The sequence below is a fragment of the Lytechinus variegatus genome, chromosome 1 (genome assembly GCF_018143015.1).
Source record: "Lytechinus variegatus isolate NC3 chromosome 1, Lvar_3.0, whole genome shotgun sequence".
In the NCBI taxonomy this organism is placed as follows: Eukaryota; Metazoa; Echinodermata; class Echinoidea; order Temnopleuroida; family Toxopneustidae; genus Lytechinus; species Lytechinus variegatus.
In genome coordinates this window covers 13,405,498-13,431,612 of record NC_054740.1, presented here as the reverse complement: position 1 = coordinate 13,431,612, position 26,115 = coordinate 13,405,498, and the positions used below count along the sequence as shown (strand labels likewise).

At 36.5% G+C, this 26,115-nt stretch overlaps 1 protein-coding gene across 2 annotated transcripts in view; it reads right to left on the bottom strand.

Annotated features, from left to right (window-relative positions):
• Window positions 1-26,115, bottom strand: part of LOC121405974 (glutamate receptor 4-like) — a 33,407-nt gene that overhangs the window by 5,999 nt on the left and 1,293 nt on the right. For both annotated transcript variants that reach the window (XM_041597080.1, XM_041597004.1), the window contains exons 2-13: window positions 24,991-25,137; window positions 17,218-17,475; window positions 16,467-16,645; window positions 16,137-16,190; window positions 15,396-15,584; window positions 14,579-14,749; window positions 12,882-12,986; window positions 10,568-10,675; window positions 8,874-9,077; window positions 7,362-7,620; window positions 6,658-6,802; window positions 5,979-6,155 (exon numbers count right to left, since the gene is read on the bottom strand). In XM_041597080.1, the coding sequence (XP_041453014.1) occupies window positions 5,979-6,155; window positions 6,658-6,802; window positions 7,362-7,620; window positions 8,874-9,077; window positions 10,568-10,675; window positions 12,882-12,986; window positions 14,579-14,749; window positions 15,396-15,584; window positions 16,137-16,190; window positions 16,467-16,645; window positions 17,218-17,475; window positions 24,991-25,137 (1,996 nt within the window). The remainder of the gene's footprint in view (window positions 1-5,978; window positions 6,156-6,657; window positions 6,803-7,361; window positions 7,621-8,873; window positions 9,078-10,567; window positions 10,676-12,881; window positions 12,987-14,578; window positions 14,750-15,395; window positions 15,585-16,136; window positions 16,191-16,466; window positions 16,646-17,217; window positions 17,476-24,990; window positions 25,138-26,115) is intronic.

Here is a 26,115-nt window from a genome sequence, read left to right as displayed (position 1 = left end):
GTCTTCTCTCCAGACCCAGTTAATTAAAACTGGTGGAATCAAAGTCTTTGTTGTTGTTTAAATTATACTGAACGTATTGTGAATATACGCGCTATGAGTAAATTGAGAATCAAGCATAGTCTTTTCTCCAGACCCGGTTATTTAAAACTAAAAACTAAAACCCTATAGTAATGCCTTCATATAGCACAAAAGTCCAAAGTCTTTTTCCAGACGCAGTAGTTTCAAAAATTATAATGTAAGTCCAAAGTCTTTTTCCAGACCCAGTTATTTAAAAAATTATGATATAAGTCCAAACTAAAATACCATAATGATATTCCAGTGGAAAAAAAGAAAATCGAGCTTAGCCTTTTCTCCAAACCCTGTTATTCAAAAATTGAAAATAACAATACAACAACAACAACAAAAACCATATAAAGACCCCATAATCTTATTAATGCTGGATAACTTGTTGTTGTTGTTTTAGCTTATACGGCGCGTGTCATTCAGTAGTGAATATTTGCGCCAAACATGGACATATAGCATAGTCTTTCAGCCAGACCCAGTCATTTGTTTTTCAAAATAAGGCTAATAGTAAAAATATAAATAACTCCAAATCTAATACCAAGCAATCCTTGAACCTAAGAACATGTTTTTAAAAAGAGGTTTAGAATGTTGTCTTTATTCCAGACCTAATCATTACAAAAATTACGAAAAAAAATTGTCTTACATAAGACCCTATCATATTCTCTTGGAATGAGTTGTAAAAACGTACTCTTTCCTCCAGACCAGGTTATCTAAGAAATGAATTAAAAAAGAAAATCAAATCTAAAACCAGTTTTCAAAAGTTACACCCAGTAAAAAAATATGTCTTTACCCCACACCCAGATTTTTTTTGTATAATGATACTAAGACCCCTACAAAACATTGTAATTATGCATGGGCAAAGAAAACGTCCATTTTCCAGACTTGGTTATTATCTAAAAATAAAATTGTCTAAAACAAATATCCAATTATCTAACTACTGTTGAATAACATGGAGATCGATTGTAGACTTTCCTCCAGACACAATTATTTCAAGAATAAAAAAAAACAATAAAACCCAACCCCCTACAACGAATCTAAGAACCAACAATCCTCCAAATTAAGACTAAGTACAAAAGCCTATGTTTAGAGCGTTGTCTCTTTTCCAGACCCAGTCATTTAGAAATTAATTCAAACATTCTTAAAAACATAAGACTTTGTCATATTCTTATTCCTGTTGAATAACACTATATGCTTAGACCTTCGTCTAGACCCAGGTACTTATAAGATAAACAAATATTGAAAAAAATCAAAGCTAAGACCAATCTTTAAAATTAAACCCAGTTAAAATGCTTGGGTTTAGAGAGTTGTCTTTACCCCACATCCAGTTCTCTTAAAATACAAATTAAGCAAAAGATTAATCTAAAAACTTAGACACCAGCATCTCCAAAACTATAAAACCCTGTGATAAGGCATACCACAAAAACGTCAAATTAATAAAAGGCGTAAATATTCAGATCTGAATGGTACGCGCCTTAAAAACCCAAAATAACAACAACAACAACAACAACGTTATTCTACATCAATGATATTGTGGCGTCTTTGTTAATATTGTTTGTCTGTTTTTATCGTTTCTAATAATTTCCTTTTTTGAAATAACTGCATGGGTCTAGAGCAAAGACTACACCATATTTAAAGACTGGGCGTTGTGGCGTGCGCCTGTAATCCAAGCTATGTGGGGAAGTTACAAATTGATGCAGAGGTTCGAGCCCTGGTCACGTCTTTCGGGTGGTGACGTTAAAGGTCGGTCCCAGACGTAAATAATCATATCTGATTGAGACACGTCTGACAAAACTCAAACACACACACACGCACAAATTTGCCCCCTGGAAAGATTAAACCTCAAGATGTTGATGGACCTGAATCCACCGACGGGACAGCCTAACTCCGTAACTCTGGTACGGGTGTGGGAGGGGGCTCTTCTTTCTTTGCCTGTCTCTCTTTCAGTCATTTCAAATCAGTTTTTTTCCTATCTTATCACTTCTTGATCACATAAATCCTCTCTCTCTCTCTTTACTTAACGGGTCAATATAACCCCAGAAAATATATCTTAGGCCACTGAGATTATTGGAATTGTAACTAATAAAAAAAAATGCTGAATATATTACAAATGGTGCTTGGTACACTGAAAATTTAAAGTACCGAAGAACTTGTTAAAACGTTATCCCCTTTTGTTAGAATGATTTTCTTTTATATAATATCTCATAGATCGTCGATCAACAACCTTATCGTTTACGGGAAGTAATCCCCATATTGTGTGCTGATATCTTATTCCTCAGTTTTTTTTATATGTATTTAAAGGTTTGTTTTTTTATAAAAAAAGGAATGAATATACAAGAAATAATAATAATAAACAAGTGGAATGTCTCTAACCGTCTCACCTGCATCACGCGATTCAACATAGCAGCAGTGCTGACTTTGAAAACTACTATAACTCGCACAAGATGTTAAGTGATACTTGGTTACTCTCATTTCCACGTTTTATGAACTAGACCAATACACTTACAGAGATAGGATGGTAATTCAACAAATACCCCCAATGTGGCCAAAATTCATTGACCTCACATGACCTTTGACCTTGATCATGTGACCTGAAACTTGCACATGATATTCAGGGATACTTGATTACTCTTATGTCCAAGTTTCAAAAGTCAGATCAATAAACTTGCAAAGTTATGATGGTAATTCAACAGATACCCCCATTATGGCCAAAGTTCATTGACCTTTGACCTTGGTCATGTGACCTAAAATGCACACAGGATGTTCAGTGATACTTGATTACTCTTATGTCCAAGTTTTATGAACAAGACCAACATACTTTCAAAGTTATGATGGTAATTCAGCAAATACCCCAAATTCGGCCAAAGTTCATTGACCCTAAATGACCTTTGACCTTGACCATGTGACCTGAAACTTGCCCAGGATGTTTGGTGATACTTGATTAACCTTATGTTTAAGTTTAATGAACTAGGTCCATATATTTACTAAGTTATGATGATATTTCAAAATCTTAACCTCAGGTTAAGATTTTGATGTTGATTCCCCCAACATGGTCTAAGTTCATTGACCCTAAATGACCTTTGACCTTGGTCATGTGACATGAAACTCTAATAGGATGTTCAGTAATACTTGATTAACCTTATGGCCAAGTTTCATGAACTAGGTCTATATACTTTCTAAGTTATGATGTCACTTCAAGATTTGATGTTGACGCCGCCGCCGCCGCCGTCGGAAAAGCGGCGCCTATAGTCTCACTCTGCTATACAGGTGAGACAAAAAGAAGTAATAAAAATAATACTAAATAAAATTGTAACCCTACTTATCATACAGTGGGTGGCAAAAATAGTCAATCATGACTTATTGCCAAATAAAAACATGGAATGGAATGGTTATCCCCTCTTGTTAGAATGTTTTTCTTTTATATAATATATCATAGATCGTCGATCAACAACTTTATCGTTTTCGGGAAGTAATCCCCCTATTGCTTACTGATATCTTATTTCTCAGTTTTTTTCATATGTATTTCAATGTTTTTTATTTAGGTTTTTTTCATAGAAAAAAGGAAGGAATATACAATAATTATTTTTTTTAAAGGACAAGTCCACCCCAACAAAAACTTGATTTGAATAAAAAGAGAAAAATTCAACAAGCATAACACTTAAAATTTCATCAAAATCGGATGTAAAATAAGAAAGTTATGGCATTTTAATGTTTCGCTTCATTTCACAAAACAGTTATATGCACATCTCGGTCGGTATGCAAATGAGGAACTGATGACATCACTCACTCACTATTTCTTTTGTATTTTCTTAAATGAAATATGAAATATTTTTATTTTTTCGTCATTGTCATGTGAAATGAAGTTTCATTCCTCCCTGCAACACGTGGAAATTTATCATTTTAACATTTTGTGCTTCAGGCAAGGAGGTCCTAATCGTCAAATTCGTAAAAATTGAAATAATGTATAATTCAAACAATGAAAACCAAAAGATATAGTGAGTGAGTGACATCATCGACTCTCTCATTTGGATGTAGCTGGCTCGTTCATATAACTATTTTGTTAAAAATAAGCAAAACTTTTAAATGTCATAACTTTCTTATTTTACATCCGATTTTGATGAAATTTTCAGCATTGTGCTTGTCTGATTTTTCTCTATTGATTCAAATCAACATTTTTCTGAGGTGGACTTGACCTTTAATGGTTGCAGGGTCTTTATTTTGTTGTTGTTGTTGTTGTGTTTTTAATGACTTTTATAACTGGGTCTGACAGAAAGACTACGCTACATTTCCATGTTATTCAACATAAATAGTATCGTGGGTCTTTGTTTATTACAATTATTAAAATTTTTGAAATAAATGTGTCTGGAAAAAAGACTTTGGACTTATATTATAATTTTTTAATTAATCGGGTCTGGAAAAAAGATTTCGCATTTTTGTGCTATATAAACGCATTACTATAACGTTTCAGCTTTTAGCTACCGGGTCTGGAGCAAAGACTATGCTTGATTTTCAATTTACTATTAGCGTCTGGAGAAAAGACTAAGCTCGATTCTCATTTTTATTCCACTGGAATATCATTAATGTATCTTGTTTGGGACTAAAATTATAATTTTTGAAATAACCGGGTCTGGAAAAAAGACTTTGGATTTATATCATGATTTTTTTAAACAACCGGGTCTGGAAAAAAGATTTTGGATTTATATCATAATTTTTGAAACAAACGGGTCTGGAATAAAGACTTTGGATTTATATTACAATTTTTAAAACAACTGGGTCTGGAGAAAAGACTTTGGACTTATATTATCATTTTTTGAAACAATCGGGTCTGGAATAAAGACTTTTGGCTCATATGATTATTTTTAAACAACCGGGTCTGGAATAAAGACTTTGGACTTATATTATTATTGTTTAAACAGCCGAGTCTGGAATAAAGACTGTTGATTTATATTATAATTTTTTTTAAAAACCGGGTCTGGAATAAAGACTTTTGATTTATATTATAATTTTTGAAACAACAGGGTCTGGATAAAGACTTTGGATTTATATTATAATTTTTTAAACAACCCGGTCTGGAGAAAAGACTTTGGACTTATATTATCATTTTTGAAACAATCAGGTCTGGAATAAAGACTTTTGGCTCATATGATTATTTGTTAAACAACCGGGTCTGGAATAAAGACTTTGGACTTATATTATTATTTTATAAACAACCGGGTCTGGAATAAAGACTTTGGATTTATATTATAATTTTTGAAACAACAGGGTCTGGAAAAAGACTTTGGATTTATATTATAATTTTTTAAACAACCGGGTCTGGAGAAAAGACTTTGGACTTATATCATTTTTTGAAACAATCGGGTCTGGAATAAAGACTTTAGGCTCATATGATTATTTTTAAACAACCGGGTCTGGAATAAAGACTTTGGACTTATAATATAAATTTTGAAACAACCGGGTCTGGAATAAAGACTTTGGGCTCATATTATTATTTTTGAAACAACCGGGTTCTGGAATAAAGACTTTGGGCTCATATTATTATTTTTGAAACAACCGGGTCTGGAATAAAGACTTTGGACTTATACTATACTTTGTTTATTAACCGGGTCAGGAAAAGAGACTTTGCACTTTTGTGCTATATGAACGCATTACTATACGATTTTAGTTCAGAACGGATTTGCCCAAAAACCCTTCAAATTTATTACATTTGTGGGTAAAGTCATTATTACATTTGTGGGTGATCAAAAATTATTACATTTGTGGGTAAAGTGCATTATTACATTTGTGGGTGAAATTATTACATTTGTGGGTAAAGTGTTATTACATTTGTGGGCGTTATTACATTTGTGGGTAAAGTGTTATTACATTTGTGGGCGTTATTACATTTGTGGGCGATTATTACATTTGTGGGTGTAACAGACCCTCCCCCTTGAATGCCATAGGAGATGTCCTTGCGTTTGACGAGATCATCGGCCGAATTGACAGGGGTGGACATTCTCTGGACAGTCAAGAAAGCAGCGAGATTTGCAGTGTAAGACGATATGATGATGAGGGTGAAGAGCCACCACACTGCACCAACGATTCGGCCCGAAAGACATCTAGGAACGAAAAAGAGTGCGGATTTATCAGTGTTTGGGCAACCTTGGAGGGTTTAAACTTGTTTCAAAGATATGCGAGAGAAAAGGATGAAACATACATTTGCGCATATTCTTTTGAGGACAACCATTTGATATTAAAAGTTAGAACTCAAAGATGTCTGCATCTCTTTTGTTAGGGAGAAGCGTTTTTTAAAAGCAATTTGCTATAAGACATAGCTGCAGGCAATCGAAATATCCTTAGACTTAGTGTCTTTCTTGTTTTAGAGGTAAAATTGCTACTAGTAACGCAGTGCCTTTGTCAATGAGAATCTTGAAATGTTCATTAAAATGTCGGAAAGATAAGATGTCGTATTACGGAAAAGTGTCTTGGAATAACTTGTGTCACGCGTCATCAATAGTTTCTTTGAGACAGCACCCAGAGTATACTTAATTTCAACCAACAATAAAAACAAGAGAACAAACGAGATTGATGCAACAATACCCCCTCTTTTATTGAGCATACCTTGGAGATACCTCACAGCCCTGTTGCATGAGGGCGCCCAGAGAGAACCACATGCTGTTCTGAATTCCGAAGTTGTTCTCTTTCTTGTCTCCTGGTTCCACACGATCTAGATCACCTTCCGTAGAGGGTGCACTCTTTAAAGATCCTGCAGATGATAAAGAGGAAAAAATATTTGATTTTCTTGATACTGAGATTTCTGGATTCAGAAGCGAGTGAACTATGTTGGAGAAATGCGTAGAGGTTATGTCACATCTTGAAAGATGCAATGGGATCTTATTCATGTGAACTCAATACATTTGCAACACTGTTGTACTAAAAGGCAAGATCAATGTTTGACAAGGACATCATGAATGTTATCGTTTCTCTAACTCAGGCCAGTAAAAGGCATTAGGTTAATATACACCACGATAAATGAAATCAATTCTACTTCACAATGACCTCTTCTTGTAGGTTCTTTCTTTCTTTCTTTCATTTATTTATTTATCTATTTTGGGGAATGGTGGCGACACAACTGCATAGGTCTGTATCCTACAAGATTGCAAAACTTTGGTGCGTCTCTGGATTTTTCGACCATCTTTATGCTATAGTAATACTTAAGACGACCGACCCGAAACCAACCGATGATAAGCCATTCGAAATAAGGTATTTTCTTTGATCGGTCTTGGGTCGGCTTCATTAGTGCTATGTCAGCATCAGTTATTTACCTTTTTCAACAGGGTACCATTCGTCAGGACTAAACCGGCTGATGAGGAACATCACCACACTGACCCCGAGGTAGGCGAAGATGATGGAAAGCCAGATCTCGTAGGACAGAGGGTGCATGAAGGAGAAGACGCTGGGATGGGTGTGCTGGGGTTTCTTGATCATGATGCTGATACCTAGGCTCATGTAAGGCTTAGTGAAGTCGATGACCCGCTGACGCTCAGAGTTGATGGTCAACGGTGCGACGGCGATGTCGGCCTTCTAAACATGTATCAAAAAATAAAAAGATGTAACCATTATTAATAGCACCACGTCTGTAGTTTCATTGCATTTGCTTTTTTCTTTAATTCGACGTACAAAGACGATATCAAGAACAAACCATATAATAAAACGGATTCAATGATGAAGCCAATCGTGAATCACGGCTTTACATTTCAATTCTAAGCAACCTTTCGGTCCTGCATTTTTGGGTGCAGCATGCTCTTTGCATTATGGTGCGTCATTTTTCCCTTGAGAAGGCCCACACTCGGCTTGCAACTAGTTCGTGAATATAGTTTGTGACTCCATATTAAGCTAGTTGAAGAAACGCTTCCGCGACGTCTACGAGACATCTGCTAAATAATTAGGGGCTTCAGAAAATAGAACACCCACGGGTTTTAAAGTCCAGTCTTTGTGATGTCTCCGAGACATCTCCATCAGCTGCAGAGACATTCCCGACTGCTGATGCGTCTCTGATGTCTCGGCGAACTCGGAGGGAACTCTCAAAGACGTCACGGAGACATGCATGGCCTACTTTGAGGCCGTAAGTCACAAAAGGAAACGTCTCTGCGACGTCTCAGAGGCTACAGCCACAGAGACCTCTCCAACATAACAGTTTCTGAAGCAAGGAAAAGTCTTTGCGATATCCCAGAGACGTCTCCAGACAAGGTGAAAAGTACTTTGCCCAACAGTCGCAGGGATATGTTGCTGCAAAATCTCCAAGTACTCGCTACGAGGTATCGGAAACACCTTTGAGACGCCGCGTTGCTGCAACTAATAAAAGTTTGCGAGACACTACCATGAATACTTGGAGACTCTGCATCAATATCCTCGCGACTGTCCGATAAAGTACTTGTCACCTTGTCTGGAGACGTCTGTGAGATGTCGCATAGATGTCCCATCGGTTAAGCAGATTGTATGTTGGAGCTGTCTCTTTTGGTGAGAAAGGCCTTTAACGCGTGAAAATTATAGACGCCACCTGTCATTAAAAGTACATGTTGTATAGCGATTTTGTGCAGAAAAAGTAAGCTTTCCTGGCGTTGCTTTGTAAGATCTCCTTCGCTAAATGTGAAGACTTGTATATTCAAGGGTCCGTTACATAAAGAGTTACAACTATCCATTGCTCATTATTGTAACAACAACAGAAACCTTGATTTTGATTGAGCCATGTTACCGTGGCAGTTGCGACAAAGTTACCATAGTTTTATATATTTATGAAACGGAACCCCAATCCCGGGTGCCCGAGATAAACTGACCTTGGTCATTATGTCGCTGACCATGCCATCCCATGTCCCGTTCTCATCTGCGTTTCCGTAGGCGCTGTCATTTCTCACTCTGAAAATAAACTTGAAGGGATGGTGTTCGTTAATCGCATGTAAGAGGTCGACACAGTATCCTTCATATCGGCCATTGCCGGGGGTTTGGTCTTTCTCGTCCTTCAGCATCATAAATGGTGACTCCTGTTTCAAATAAATAATAACTCTCATTTAGTCACGAATCCCCTTCGTTTAATTAGCCATATCTATTTTGAGAAGTGTTTGGACGTTTTTAAACATGTCCAATCGTCTCAGTGTTCAGATCAAGATAAGGGGTTTTCGCACCTTTGCACAGAATGGATTCAAGAACATAGAAAATGTATTGTCAAATGTCCTTCTTGAAAAGGGGCAACCAAATAATATTCGTCAAAAATTGGTTAATCAAAACAATAATTCATCCTGGACAAAAAACATATTGCAATTTTTCGTCAGCTCCGAAACTTAGGACAAAACTGCTTTTCCTGTTCACCACTTTTTCGACAAAGACCTCCCAGCTGTTTTTTGTTATCTGACGGACATTTTCAGTACATTTCTATGCTCTTGAAATTCAACCTTTATGGTGTTATTAACTCCGATCCTAATGGTACGTCGAAATTATTAGGTTTACCTTGAGCAGCTCACACGGCTCTGGCCTAACTTATCATGACTTGCTTGTCATATGTTAGAAAAGGACAATTAATTAAAAAAAATTATTACCATCAAGGTCCATCTTTTGATTTCATACGTGAAATGAGGGATTACGAAAGAAACCATAACAGGTCGATGTTAAGAATACGGTTGAAAAGATTGAGGTGTAACCTGAAAAAGCAGCCCGGCAGGGTCTTTTAACTTTCGCGCTAGAGTAACAGTCAAGTGTCGGTGAGGACTCTCAGTGACGCTCAACCTGATCAATCGTCTTAAGCGAGTTTTCACTCCTCGATGCACGGCAGATTAATAAAACACAGTAAATGTATTGAAAATGCCACTCATATGACCAAGAACTGCTGCATAGGTCTTTGTCGAAAATTGGTGAACCGGAACAGTTTCGCCTTAAGTTTTGGAGCTGACGAAAGTCCATAGTCCAGGAGGAAACTGCGGTTCTGATTCACCAATTTTCGACAAAGACTTCAAGGCTGTTCATTGTCATGAAGGGCAATTGACAAGACACATTCTTTGTTCTTGAACCCACTGTACGTCGCTAAGAAATAAAAGCCCTTTCATCGTTCAGGACCAAATTGTTGTTATAGCAGTATATAGTGGACCGTGATATCCTGTAGACTTTGTAAACAATAATAATAATATAGGATATTTATATTGCGCACAAATCCACCTTGTTAGGTGCTCAAGGCGCTCCTATATTACCCGGCTAAGCTAGGCGTTCATAGCGCACACAGCTTTTTAAGGAATTACTTCCTACCGGTACCCATTTACCTCACCTGGGTTGAGTGCAGCACATTGTGGATCAGTTTCTTGCTGAAGGAAATTACGCCATGGCTGTGATTCGAACCCACGACCCTCTGTTTCAAAGTCCGAAGACTAATCCACTGGGCCACAACGCTCCACTCCAATAGAAAGGACAAGAACTCAACCATCAACAATGGCCGACTCTGATCGTTACTCTAGTGTCAAACACCTCCCATGCAGTGATAACTCACGAAAACAGAAGTAATGATGAAAGTCTTATTAATGTCCTGCAAGAAGAGTTTTGGGTCCTCCTCGTTGATGGTGAGACGGGTTTTGTTGTTTGACTGCCAGGTACCGACCTGATGAAGGGAACAAAAAACATGTGGATCGAGAAATGAGTAACCTTTCTGTAAAGAACAGTGAACTACATTGTGTTCACAAGTGTGGAACATTATTGTGTTCACAGCGCGGAACACAGTGAGTCTCACAGTGCCTCTTCCACAGTGTGTTCTACAGTGTCCCATGGTGTGTTTCACTGTGAGTGCCACAGTGTGATCCGCAGTATGACACACAGGGAGTTCTACACAGTGGCCCGTATTCTGAAGTCAGGTTTAACTTAGCCCATGGTCTAACTCTGTGCTAAAATTATGGGAAGCCAGAAGTGTCAAAATTTTTATTAAGATGTATATATGTTTTCTTATGTTTACTGTGCTCTTTCCTGATTCATCCACGGTGAAGACAATCATCTTTTTATTCTTCCTAGACAATTATGAATGATTTGAGAGCCAAATGAGCTGAAATATGATATCTCTACTGTTAGCGATTTATGTAACCATTGGCTATCCATACTTAAATTACAACTTTAAACCTGAGTTTAAGTTAAACCCGACTTCAGAATACGGGCCAGTGTGCACAGTATGTCCCTCAATGTCTTCCACAGTGTGTTTACCGTGTGTACAGTGTGTTCCACAGGGTGTCCCAAAGGTTATACCGCCTTAAAGTTCGTCAGTTCCAGTGTGAAAGCAAAGTTGAATCACAATTTTACCCCCCCCCTGCCACCATTAAACGACTCTGTGCGACTGGCAGCGCGGATCCAGCCGGATTAGAAGGGGTCGACTTTTATGCAAAAACAACAGGGCCCCTAAAATGGTATTGTGTTCAACCTGGCAAGATCCGCCACACGCTCAATAATGATCTTGAATAAACTCTGGGAACAATGTAACAATGACCAGACGAAGGTAGATTTCCGTGGTTGGAGTGCACGTAGTGAATACGCCGGTGAATACGACAACCATGGGGTAAAAATGACAAGGATGAACCCCGTTACAATCACAGGTCAAGACTAAAATGAACATTATGAGCTTGGAATAGGAATGGGAAAGATGACACGGGTGGCATGTTCTACAAAAGCTTTTGGTAACAACTTCATGACATTGCAATACCAGGGTCCCGTTGCATAAAACTTTTTACCTGAGAAATCTCAGGTTGTTTTTACCAGAGTTTTTGCCGTGTGTTAAAGTCAATGGCAGAAATCAGACTAACCTTAGTTTTCAGTTTTTACCAGAGTTTTCTCAGGTAAATTTTTTTATGCAACAGGCCCCAGGAGAAAGAGCTTCTTAAAAGCACTTCTTATCTCAGTAAAATGGGTAAGAGAATTTCGTTAATTTTTGGTGTACTAGCTTATGAAGAAATCGTGGTATTGTAAATATACATTGATATAAATAGGAGCAGCGTCACAGGAGGGGCAGGGGAGACCACCCCCTTTGAGCTTTCAAGTACTGCAAAGAAAGAGAAAATAGGAATGAAATGGGAGAGAGAAGAAAAATGAAATAAAAGGAAGGTATTATATAAAGGAATATATAATTCATATAGCAGTGTAAATGTTCATACCAACCCTGTATAATTCGATCGATAGAAAGTAAATGTCGCCGACACGGTCCATAAAACACCCTTGCGCCACCCCTGCATTAATTCTAAACATTTTTCCAAGGTGAGTTTTCAACTGATTTCAACAGTGGCTAAAAGATGACCAGTAGTGGAAGCTTTCTGGTGAAGTGCGCGACGAGGAACAGCTTTAAGATGTTCCAAGGCAAACATATACGATAAAAACTTAATTTTTAAAAAGCTTTTTCACTTAATGTCAGATAGTATTTCAACTAAAGAATTGCCGATTAAAATGTGGATTTGCTTCATAAAGATGAATTAAAAAAGAGGTAGAAGAATAAACATGAAGACAAAGTTAATTGTTTTTCTGGAACTTTGAGAAAGATGCATTACGAGAATTAAGAAATATCTGTTTTCAGCGCAGATTGTTCTACACGTATGGGACCAACGGTATCAGTGCGTTTTAGAATAAAAAACAAGATAGTAGGCCTAATTCTGTTCCTGCTGATTTTTACTACTCCTTACACAAACTACACCATCACCACCACCGCCACCACCACTACGACCACCACCACCATTATAAACTACTACTATTACTACTTCTACTCCTACTACTACTACTACTACCATGACTACTACTATAACTACTTCAAATAAAAGAATAGTGATATTATTACAAACCTCTTTTAACCCTGAAGGTTTGAGTCCAAGTACCCGGAGTGTGTAATTGCTTCTCTCTCCGTTTTCATCAAACTCAACGTTACCCGTTGCACTCTTGAACGACAGCTAAAAGTCAACAGATACGGCGTTAGAATATTAGAGCATGGAGCTATTAACATCTGTTAATAGCTCTATGATTAGAGATACGCAGAACCCGTCTCCTGAAGGGAATTGGCAGCCGTAGGTTTTGTCCTTTGCCAATCCCCTATCCACTGCATATTGTTTTTACTATTTTCCTTCGTTATTGAATTGATTTTTGATGTATCAATTGTTTTCTTTTTGTAAAATGATGCAATGTTCATTTCGAATGTCACAATGCAGACGACTACGAGATAGCAAAATATGGTTAATAGAAGTAAATATTAATTTGCCTCATCCTCATTGTAGAGTACCAATCGTGCTTTTTTTTCATTTATGCAAAACTATTTCCCGCACATATCCAAAATCCCAATTGAAGACAGCACAAACGAAATGTTCATTTCGAATGTCAAAATGCAGATGACTACGACATAGCAAAATATGGTTAATGAAAGTAAATATTAATTTGCCTCATCCTCAATGTAGAGTACCAATCGTGCTTTTTTTTAATGCAAAACTATTTCCCGCACATATCCAAAATCCCAATTGAAGACAGCACAAACGAAATGTGTTGTAATGAGTATTAACATCCAAATTTCCTACTTCATTCGGAACAAATTTGATTGTGTCAAAGAAGAACTACTTCGAATTTTCTTTTGGAAAGTTTCTTTGTCATCCATCAAATCTCTAACAGGTTGATGAGACCTTTTCGCAATGTAGACCTTATGCCTTGTAGTCATCCCACCGCCATCTTAGAGGCTAAAGCCCATTGTCTTTCATGCGTTGGTGATCTAAAGCTGACTCATCTCTGCCATCTCTGTTTTCGCGAATATATCCTCTGAGGGAGGGCGCTACGAGATCATAACGTCACATGCATAATAATAGCTGGGAGTGTTTTATGGAAGAACTTGTTGAACCTTTAATCCGACAGTTACACTATACAGTAACAGTGCTTCTCAGTAAATCAAATTAATTACTTTTTCCACTTTCATGATTCGCGTCACGATTGACATCGTGGTCTTAATCGTAGTGACCGTATCAGATCGTACGAGAACAATCGTAGCAATCATGGTGTTCGTAACGGATCACTCGACGGTGGGAACGAGGTATTAGGAAATTTATCAGTTTCGACAACTTGTCAGACGTATAATATTGATATAATGCTACAAGGATCAACTTTCATTTTTTTGAGGGTGATTTGCAACAGTGACACAACATTTGCTCTTGCGACAAATGCTCATGAAAAGACTTGTCGGACGTTTTATCCGACAAGTCCTATTTTATCCGATAGTTACTATAGTAATAGTGCTTTTAGCCAACCAAAGTCGAGGAAAGTTGTAAGATCTGACAACTTATCGGACAAAATGTTGATGAAAAATCTCCTCGGTCTTGGTATCTCAGAGTGATACTGATATGCTATTGTAATAGAGTTTTTGTTTCAGAATAATGTAACGATGATGATTAGGGTTTATTTATTTTTAAAGCTTAGGTTTTATGTTTGGCTTAAAGTACAGATTTTTAATCAGAGCAATATTGTCGCCGAAGCAAATGTCATGCATGGAATCATTTGGAACACATACCTTTTTAATATACTCCAGTACTTCTCTGTCCTGTGGGATTTTTAAAAATCCTGTGCTAGAGCATAACCTACGTTGCCTGGCCGTCAGGCTTGGTAACCTACCAGTCGTCTTAAGCAAAACGATTGTTTCCCAGAACACACGAGTGACGTCGTAGGTCAACGCCGTCAACGTCTTCATGTATAACATATTAAAGAACAAAGCGAGATGAATTTATTTATTTTTATGACCATCTACAAACACGTAAAAATTGCAATGATATATCGATGTTAAATATTTTCAGCCCCCCCCCCCCATTTTCAAAATCGTTCCCCGGAACCAGATTACTCGAAGGTATCTGTAATACACAACATGTACGGCGTGATAATCTTCATATAGACTACTATATTCTTAAAAGTTGAGATAAAAGATTGCAATAAAAAATTGTTAGGAGTAGACACCCCCATCAAAAAAATTGGGGGGGGGGGAACACGGTGAATTCATGATAGCATGAATTTCTGAGAAAGAGAGGAACTTGATTCGGACACACTAAATGCTTACGTATCACTAAGACCAACCATTCTAACCATGACAAGTGAAACTTCTGCATTGCATTTAGTAACCCCCCAAACATTTTTTCTTTTAGTATAAAAATCAGCAATTTCATCAAAATAATGTTTGCATATTGTATGACGGGGAAATGGTGCACAAGTGTTAAGATTTTATGTCTTTTTCTATTTAGCAATAATTTCTAGATGGATGAAATGAAAAAAAAAATCAGTGAACAATAGATGATTTAACTGAATTTGACTGATAAATGAATACTGATGAATCATATCACCTTTAATGGTGGGTAACCCAAAGCCGAGCTTGGGTTAGAGGTGACGTTGCCTTGCCTGAGATATGCCTGACGTTTGTACCACATGTTCTCAATGTTCTGGTAGTAGGGGTCGGTCTTGTTAACGAGTTGAAAACCAGTAATGTTCATCCCTCCGAATAAAAATTCATCGACGCTCACATCCGCAAGATCCTAAATCAGTCAGACATATTATTTGATGGTGGCGATGAAAAGAGAGAAAAGTGTGAAACTTGCTTGAGAAAATACTCTCATAATCATAAAGAGATCCATTCAAGAGAACACTTCGGCCCAATTTTACATCGCTGAGTAATGGATGCAAAAACAAATTTGAGTTTTGTATCGATTTCTATCTCTTTCTAACACACTTTGAGATGAATATTATTTTTTAGCTTGTTCTGAATTGCTAACTCCATTTTAAAGTAGTCCTTGGTATTTACATGTAAGTTTTGATTTCTAGTAACTAAAACGCTGACGTGTCAACTGTTTTTACTCTGTGGCGCAGCGTCTGCATGCTAGCACAAATGTTTAATGAATGGACTTGTCGGATGTTTTGTCCGACAAACGCCCTCTTCGTTGGGCACAGACATGGATTTGCCTTTGTTTCTGCAGATGACAACGTAGCTTTATTTCCTAAGCACCCTTTTATTTCCCTTCTGAATCTTAAAATAAAGTCGGTTGCGTATTGAATTGTTTTTATTTATATTCTAGATTTTCCGTACTCACCAGATCCAGAAAGATGTAATGAAACGACTTCGTAATCATGCCAAGTGCATCTACCTAATAATTAGAACAAAGGATGAGAAATACGTGCTGTACCTTCATCTGTGTCATTGTCTAGTAAAAAAAAATCATTGAATTCTTGTCATTTTCTTTAATAAAACGTTCATGTCTACATTGAATCATTATACACAGATAAATCTACTCGGACAAATTAACAATAGGTACAAAAATGGCAAAGTCGATGCCTGCCTAACGTAATTATTTTCAGAGCGGTTATTCTTGAAATGAAAATATGTTAATGAAATTCAGACCCAATATTGTGTGGTAAATGACCTGTTTTAGCACGAGTTGAGTGTCGTTTCCCGTGGTGTCGAAGATGATACGATGATGACCAGAATCACGAAATCTTTTCAGAAGATTTCGGGTCTCGATTTCGGATCCGACCCGACGAACCAGGATGTCATATTTATCCGGGGGAAACCGGGCTGAGAGGGTATTGTATCTTTGTAGTCCTGACAAAAATAAAAAAGAGGGGTAAGTCATAAACAAGAAAGCGGAACGTCTGTTGCTAAACAAATATCAACAAACGTCATCATCTTCATGTTACTGAAAAACGTCAATATCCAAAACCAATTAAATATAGTTTAACTTTATAACACTTCAATCGACTTTGACAGTGTATTTATTTGTATATTGATTGCATCTACAGAAATACGTCATTGTGATTGTGTCATTGATAAAGAGCACCAAACACAAGAGGAAAATGAAGATAAAGTAAACTGCTTTCAAGATTCGTTTGGTATATATATATATATATATATATATATATATATATATATATATATATATATATATATATATATATATATATATATATATATATATATATATATATATATATATATTAGTTTTAAAAATAAGCTACCGAAATCAAATACCGATGTGGATACATGTAGATATGATAAAGTCATTGGCCCAGCTAATATAATGAAAGTTGTATCTTCTAGCCATAATTTTCCACCTGTTATTTCATTGTAATATGGGTCTGTCCCGTGCAGAGGACCGAAACACTAAAGTACAATACCTTCTGCAGAGCTGTAGATATAGACGAACTTGTCCCAACCAAAGTACCTGACACAATCCTCTACGGGTGGGACCAGAGAGGGCATCATGGACACCAAGTAGTCACTGCTGCTGAAGGTCAAACCCATGTCTGATTTGGATTGGCTTACCGTTACGTAGGGGATGAGGAAGTTGTTGGCGTAAGACTGCAAGGTCGGGAGACACACCAGTTTGGAATGCCCTCCAGTGATTATAGTATTCTGATCGTAGAGCTTGCAGACTAGATATGCATTTTTTTTATAAGAAAGAAACAAAAAATAATTAGTCAGTTTCAATCTTTCCAATTTCCTTTTGCCTTTTTCTTTTTTTCCATCATATTTTATATTGACATCACTGGTTGTTCCACGGAGTTATAAACTTTTGTTGGCGAAAATTGTCTGAATTCTCGAGTTGCTATGGATATTGCGAAGAAATTGGATGAGATCGATAGATAGATAGATAGGTAGATAGATAGATAGATAGATAGGTAGATAGATAGATAGAAAGAGAGAGAACGAGAAAGGGAGGGAGATCGTGTGTATGTGTGTGTGTGATGTGTGTGAGGGTGCGTGTGTGCAAAAGACGAAAATTGTAAAAAAAGGGGAGTGTTAATAAGACTTTTTTTTCATGACTTTCATAATGGAATTGAAGAGGATCATTTGTGCAACTTTCTTCAAATAGTTGCAGGTAAAGCATCTTCATAATTTTATATAATAAACAGGCACATACTTCTGAAAGAAAAAAAACACATTCTCAATTGCCAGGTAATTTACGCACTTCCATCAGCGAAAAAATTCTTTTTGCTTCTCCAGTAACTTTTCATGCCCCAAACACTTCCAGCTCGATTTCAGCGGCGATACAATAGAAGTCATATATCATGTATACAGTGCGTATCAAAAAAAAGTTTACACTTTGAAAAAATCCTGTAAAATTATACATTTGTAATATCCTGAAGATTTTTCCACATTTTAACATTGGTATAGATCTATTTAAGCAAATGACGATATAACTGTCGAAAAATATTTCCGCTTGAGTGAGCACCACTTACTTTTTAAAATTTAGTGAAAAATGATTTGCGCAGAACTTTGAAATAGTTAAGCAAATAAAAGCAGACCTTAATCATGAAGAAAACGTGGAATTTAGCTAGTAAAATTGATTTGAAGATATCTTTTACCTTTTTAAACTTGTTTCCTTGCCCAAAACACTTCGAAGAGTGCATTGCGCCCAACCCCACTCCCCCACACACCGAGGCAATCGAGACGATATTTGATTTATACTGAGCTGTGATTTACATGAAATGGCTAAGGCTTGATTTTACTTTTGTAAATCATCGTCAATCTTGGGAAAAGTGTGGAGAAACAAATATCAAATGAAAAATGAAATTTTAACCCACTAAAATGATAAAAACTCAGTGAAAAAATCTGGAGATGTCTGATATAAACCTTTGTTCAGATTCAGTTATGTCCTCAGATCCAGCCGGCAAAAAAAGGGTAAAGGTTGTGCTTACTAAATGTTGAAATTTCAATTTGGGTGCAAAATTGTTACAAAATGCTTGAATGTATTCGTTTTATTTCAATTGAATAAAAGTGCAAGAGAAATGTATGGGAAATGTTTCGCAGGGTAAGTTTGATTTTGCCCTTTTTCCCTGACAAAGCGTGAAAACGAGCATTTCTGCGCTAACAAATTTCTGCGAGCTTTACAAAAATGGACAGTGCTCACTCAAGTGTTGCATTCTGTCAAAACTTTTACTTTCATTAGATAGATGAGACCAAAACCCAAGATTATATGTGAAAATATTACCCACATGTTGTATATTTTTGAATTCCCAGGGCTTTTTCAAAGTGTAAACTTTTTTTTGATACGCACTGTATATACGATCATGGAAATCTCTCATCCTTTAAATTAAGTTCGCTTAGGTTATTGTACATGCATTATAAACGTCATCACGCCATATCAGTCCCACATGTGTGATTTACACGAGGATCCAGGGTGATTACCAGTTTCACTTCCTTCAAATTACTCCAGGAGGACACCATTACAAAGAGTCAACTAACACTCAAGCATCATCATATTTTTCTCTTAATTATTTCACAACATGAATCTTGCATTGCCATCTTCAGTAGCTGGGTCAACGTTCCTAATGATATCATTTTTCATGAAAATTGGGTTCATGTGAGAATCAGGTCTACTATGCCTATGTTACTCTCATAAATACTCATGGAGATAACACTTCCAACTCGATTTCAGCGGCGACACGTGTTTATCATAATGTGTTCGTGGTAATTAAAGGAGAATGAAACGTTTGGAACAAGATAGCTTGTGTGAAAACAGAAAAATCAAAGAAAAAGATCAACGAAAGTTTGAGAAAAATCGGACAAAATAAATGTGAAAGTTATGAGCATTTAAATATTGCGATCACTAATGCTATGGAGATTCTCAAATTGGCAATGCGACAAAGATGTGTGATGTCACTAGTGAACAACTCTCCCTATTAAGTTAGTATATATTTCACTTGAATTGTCTCTTTTATCACATCTATCAGTAGATTATGTGTTCTTTCTATATAGGAGGGCATGTAATACATATTTATAAAGAACACATTATGGATAAAGAGTTTGTATCACCATAATAAAAAGCAAAAAGAGACATTTTGATGGTATTTTATAGTCCATCAAAGGGAAAGTTGTTCATGTGTGACATCACACATCCTTGTCGCATTGCCAATGGGAGGATCTCCATAGCATTAGTGATTGCAATATTCAAATGCTCATAACTTTCTCATTATTTGTCCGATTTTTTCTCAAACTTTCTTATTCTTTGATTTTTGTGTATCGACACAAGCCTACTTATTCTAAAGGTTTCACTCCCCTTTAATGAACAGTGTGTACCGAAAAAAATTACACTTTAAACATATAATCATAAAGAATAAAAAATATCTTGAAGCCTTTTCCACGTTATGTATAACGGAGCAAGTCTTTTTAAGCGAATGACGATTTCCTTTTAGAATGTGATTTGTGCAAAAATTGGATGTATAGTTACATAGATTTATGAAAAGAACATGTACTTAAGCTAAGAATATTGATTTCAATATACACCTTTCTCCTTCCTCACTAATTTCCTCACCCAATGCACGGACCCCCTCAATCGCCACTGCCCCCCATCCCGCTCCACACACTTAGATCATCGCGATTTATTATCTGTCCTGTACACTGTAAAAAAACGCTGTTTAAAAATACAGGCAGGTTGTTTCAACCCGTCACTCTAACATCAATTGTTTAAAGGTCAAGTCCACCTCAGAAAAAATGTCGATTTGAATTAATAGAGAAAAATCAGACAAGCACAATGCTGAAAATTTCATCAAAATCGGATGTAAAATAAGAAAGTTATGACATTTCAAAGTTTCGCTTATTTTTAACAAAATAATATTATGAACCAGGCGCGGATCCAGGAGGGGGCCGAACCGGCCCCGGCCCCCCCCCTATTTTTTGACAACCTGCAGAAAAAAAGTGTACTTTATCTTGATAGAAACTACGAAAAACAGAAATAAAAGTAAGAAAGAGGTATTATACCCATGATGTGTAATTTACAGCCTCGTAACGGCCGGCCCGACCCGACCTCGAAAGGAAACAAGAGAAAGGTGAGGGGAAGAATTGGAAAATAGACTTTATATAAGAATTTTCGCTCGAGCTTCGCGCTCGCATTGCCTGTGTAATGAATCCAATGCAAGAGGATTAAATGCACACTTCATATATCCAGTTCTGAAATCAATTTGCACACAATATTTTAGCTCGCACATCAAGCTTTCATTATATGGTTTGATTTACACAAATTGTTATATCAAAATTTTCAGCTCACGCTGCGCGCTCGCATTGTTTGACTTGTGAAATACCTATTCTCTTTGGAAATTCTTTCCAAAATTTGTCAAAATGCTTCTTTATCATGTCAGTATATAAAAAATTAAGCTCGTGCTTCGCGCTCTCATTTAATGGTTTGAGACACACAGCTTGTTCTTTATTTAAATAAAAACGCGCTTAGACTGTCTAGTTTTCAGGTCGGAATATCAAAAAATTTGAGCTCGCGCTTCGCACTCTCATTATTTAATTGATGATACTTGTATCCTCTTCATTGATCACTAAAAACAGTTCTAATTGAGTCCCTTTTCACGTTACTATAATAAAATTTTGGCTCGCACTTCGCGCTCGCATTGTTTAGTTGCATACTTATCTTTGTTCATGATTATAAAAACTGCTCATAATCTTTAGTTCTAAGGACATAAATATTAAAGAATTTTAGCTCGCGCTCACATTATACAGTGCGTCCCAGAAAAAACGAAACCGAGATTTAGCGATCATTTATCATTACTTAATCATAAATAAAATAGACAAATGACCTACCAATTTAAAGCTTAGAATCTCCTCTTTCATCTGATATTACTTAGATTATTTCTCATTCACGCATGAGTGAGCAAATACAATTTGAAGAAAGGATATCAAAAACTCATTTTGCGGGGGGTATCTGGGTTTCAAAAAGAAAAACACATTTTTGAAAAGTTCAATATCTCCTCTTTAATTTGATACCTAAATTACAGAGAATGGTCAAGAAATAACAAAGTTCTGGTCATTTGAAATAAGGCTTGAATTTCAATAATTTCATAAATTGAAGAGGTTCTCCAGGCTGGCTTTCAAACTCACTCGACACTCCGTTTTGTTGACGATCAGCCATGCATTAAATCTTTTGTTCACCATGCGAAAGCTTCTGTGGGAAACCGGTGAAAACACGTTTATCTCATGAAATTATGGAAATACAAGCCTTATTTCAAATGACCAGAACTTTTTTATTTCTTGACAATTTTCTGTAATTGAGGTACCAAATTAAAGAGCAGATATTGAATTTTTCAGAAATGTGGTTTTCTTTTTGAAACCCAGATACCCCCCGCCAAATGGGTTTTTGGTATCCTTTCTTCAAATTGTTTTTGCTCACTCATGCGTGAATAAGAAATAGCCTAAGTAATATCATATGAAAGAGGAGATTCTAAGCCTTAAATTGGTAGGTCATTTGTCTATTCTATTTATGATTAAATTATGATAAATGATCGCTAAATCTCGGTTTCGTTTATTCTGGGACGCACTGTATATTACGACCACATGAGATACCTTATCTTGTTTATAACAATAAAAACTAACATATACTTAAAACTTCAGTCTCTAGTTAGGACTACCCCCTGAAAACCCACAAAAATCAGATTATAGCGGCCAATCAAGAAAAAAAATTGATGAAAATATTTTTCGCCCCCCCCCCCCTATTGGCGAAAGCTGGATCCGCCCCTGTGAACGAGCCAGTTACATCCAAATGAGAGAGTCGATGATGTCACTCACTCACTTTTGTTTTTTATTGTTTGAATTATACAATATTTCAATTTTTACGAATTGACGATTAGGACCTCCTTGCCAGAAGCTCAAAATGTTAAAATAATGGAACTCCACGTGTTCAAGGAGGAATGAAACTTCATTTCACATGACAATGATGAGAAAATAAATATATTTCATATTTCATATAATAAAATAGAAAAGAAATAGTGAGTGACTGATGTCATCAGTTCCTCATTTGCATACCGACCGAGATGTGTATATAACTGTTTTGTGAAATAAAGCGAAACTTTAAAATGCCATAACTTTCTTATTTTACATCCGATTTTGATGAAATTTTCAGTGTAATGCTTGTTGAATTTTTCTCTTTTTATTCAAATTAAGTTTTTGTTGGGGTGGACTTGTCCTTTAAAGTTTGAAACATGTCGTTTAATTTCTTAAGATGTTGAAAAAGTTTTGAAATTATGTAAAAGTTTAAACAACTTGTTGTTTGCTTGACGGGTTTAAACAGCGAGATATATTTTTTAAACTGTGTACGTAGCAGTGATTCGCGTAAAAAATATCCCCATGTATTTTTTTATATCAAGAAAATTTTCATAGGGTGAACTTTTTATTGATACACACCTTATACTTCATTTCTTGTTATTTCGCTATCGTTAGAGTCCGTGCGCTATATAAAAAATAACATTACGTCATTTTCGTCACACCTGTGTGACTCTGTGACAGTTCTCCGATTATTTAAGATACAGTGATCATTTTTGTCTTTCATCGATAAACTTGCATTTCGAACAACCCTACGTTGCTGACATTTCGATCGGTGTCTTGGTATGAAAAAATAATATCTTACAGGTTGTCACCTCTATGTATGCATAAATAACAGATTGATTACGTCATTTGCCCTCTCAAGAGTTTGAGTTCAAGAGCATTTCTATAAAGCTCATATAAGCCTATGTACATCATCTCCTTACAAGAACACCTTTCCCCCGAGGGAGTTACGCCGACACAAGCTAGAGTCCGAAGCGCTTACAAGTTTTGCGTAGATAACGAAAAGAGGGAGGGGGGGGGGGTATTTTGAGAAATTAAGGAACACGAATCACGGTATCTTGTACATGTTCTTTTTTAAAAAAGAAGAGCCTACCATTAAGAAAGACCTCATGTTAAATATGTCATGTTTAGCAAACGAGGGGGTGTGACGAAATATTTTAGTAGATTAACAAAAATATGCAATTTATTATCATTTTTAATTATGCCGTGACACGAGGAGCAGGTACCCATGTTACGCCAAAACATACGAGGGCAATGGAGCAAATTTTAGGTTTTCTGTTTGGAGTTACTCTGTAGATTTATTTACTTCGCTGTTATAAGCACGAATGAGGTATGTGACTTTTTAAAAATCTCCAGTGGGCCTGATGGCTTCTCAGGGGTTGCATGTTAAATTTTCTGACACTAAATGTCGACCAATATTCTATGCACTCATGGTCGATGCTGGTTTATCGTTGGTTCCTCAATTTATGAAACCCTGGATCCATAGCTTCAGATCTATTTGACTCTTAAGCTGATATCCTGTTTTATTTTGCGACTGATTATCATCCGATAATGGTGTTAAAGAATGCGTTACACACTATTTTCAATATTCGGGATTTTCATAACGCGGTGATCCGGACCGCGCCGGGTCGGGTAGCAGGGGAAATCAATATGACCGAGTTGAGCTATGGCGGTTATCAAATATTAACAAGATTGTATCAAAGATACATGCCTCAGACATGCAAGCTTCGCATCTCCCTAATATCACGAGGGACTTGGGGTGCATAGTTTGAACATAGAGCTATTCGCTCTATGGTTTGAAAATGATTTATGACAAAACGGAGCCTGGGATGAAAGGAAGAGTCAAGAGGGGGCAAAAGAGGGGGTGGGGTGAGAAGAATGACGATCGAAATTGAGTAAGGAAACTGACAGAATATTCACTGTAGTGATAGAGACGGATTGGGACTTCAGTCGAACACAAATCAATCCCACCCCCACCCCTCCCCCCAAGAGAAAGAGAGAGACTAAACGAACAAACAGCAAGAGAAATAGTGGCAATTTCAAGCAAAGGGGAATCAACGGTTGAATTCGTTCATGTCAGTCGATATGGGATCAAGTAAATCTTAAGAACAGAAATTAAACCGAAAAATATTATGGACAATATTTTCACCTTTTATATTTGCATGTTTTGACATCTATTATATATTTTATGGTTTTCGCGAATAACAATTATTAAAACAGACAGAAATTCGTGCATCCGAATTCGCCCTTATTAACACAGTATCACAAATTGAAATAGTGAATACTTGCATTATAATCTATTTCTAACACACAACACAATGTGTAATACATCCCATAATACTCACGCCTTCTGGTAACATTGAATGGATCTTCCAGTAGAGCTGGTAGTACGTAAGCCATGAACTGAAAAGCACTTGATTTATTCTTCTGGGTGTTATGAGAGATGATACCACGTTCAAAACCAAAGTCACGATATCTATCGAAAACACCACCTTGAAATAATAACAATAATTAGAAAAAAAAATTGGTTATGTCCCCGTTAATAAATAACCTCGTGGGCGCGTCGTGGTCTAGTGGTTTTGACTCTCGCCTTTCAAACAGAGGGTCGTGGGTTCGAATCCTAGCCATGGCGTGTTTTCCTTCAGCAAGAAATTCATCCACACTGTGCTGCACTGCGGACCCAGGTGAGGTGAATGGGTACCGTGCAGGATCATTCCCTTGAATGCACTGAGCGCCGGTGATTGTAGCTCGAGCTAAAGCCGGGGTAATAATAGCAGTGCTTTGTATCCTCAGGCAAAAGCGCTTTATAAATCTAGCTATTATTATTATTACGATCTATATCAAGATATCAACAGAGTTCAATCAGAAAATGCGTATGGAAAAGAAAATAAAATGACTTAAAAAGTTCATGCATGTCCCTCTGCTAGATGAGGAATTATTTCTAAAATACGTCAGCATTGTTTCTTTAAATAAAGTATATTCAAGGTATTACTGGCCTGCGATTTTAAGGATATTAATCTTCTCCTCAATTAATGTTTGATTGGTAATGCTTATTTCATTCCGCATGTTATCTTAAATGAATATAAGACAGAAACATAATTAATTAGAATATCAATATACATGAGATGAACTATTAAAAGTATTATTTCATCCCCAAATCTAGAAATTTCATGCTGAGAAATAATAGTACTTTCCTTGTCATGCTTGTAACAAATTACCATTGCTAAAAAAAAATAATATTTCGTATTTCATATAAGTTATAGCTTCGGGAAAATTGGCAACGCAAACTGCTTTATTTGTGACTTAATCATCTACACAACATCCCTTTTCATGATATCGCTGATATTACTTAGGATGAGAATTATTACGTTACTTTAATACGTATCAGGACAGTAGCGTGATGAGTCAAAAATGAGGGACAGTTAAGTCAAAAATGAGGGCGTGTGGAGCAACATTTCTAAAAAGTCGCG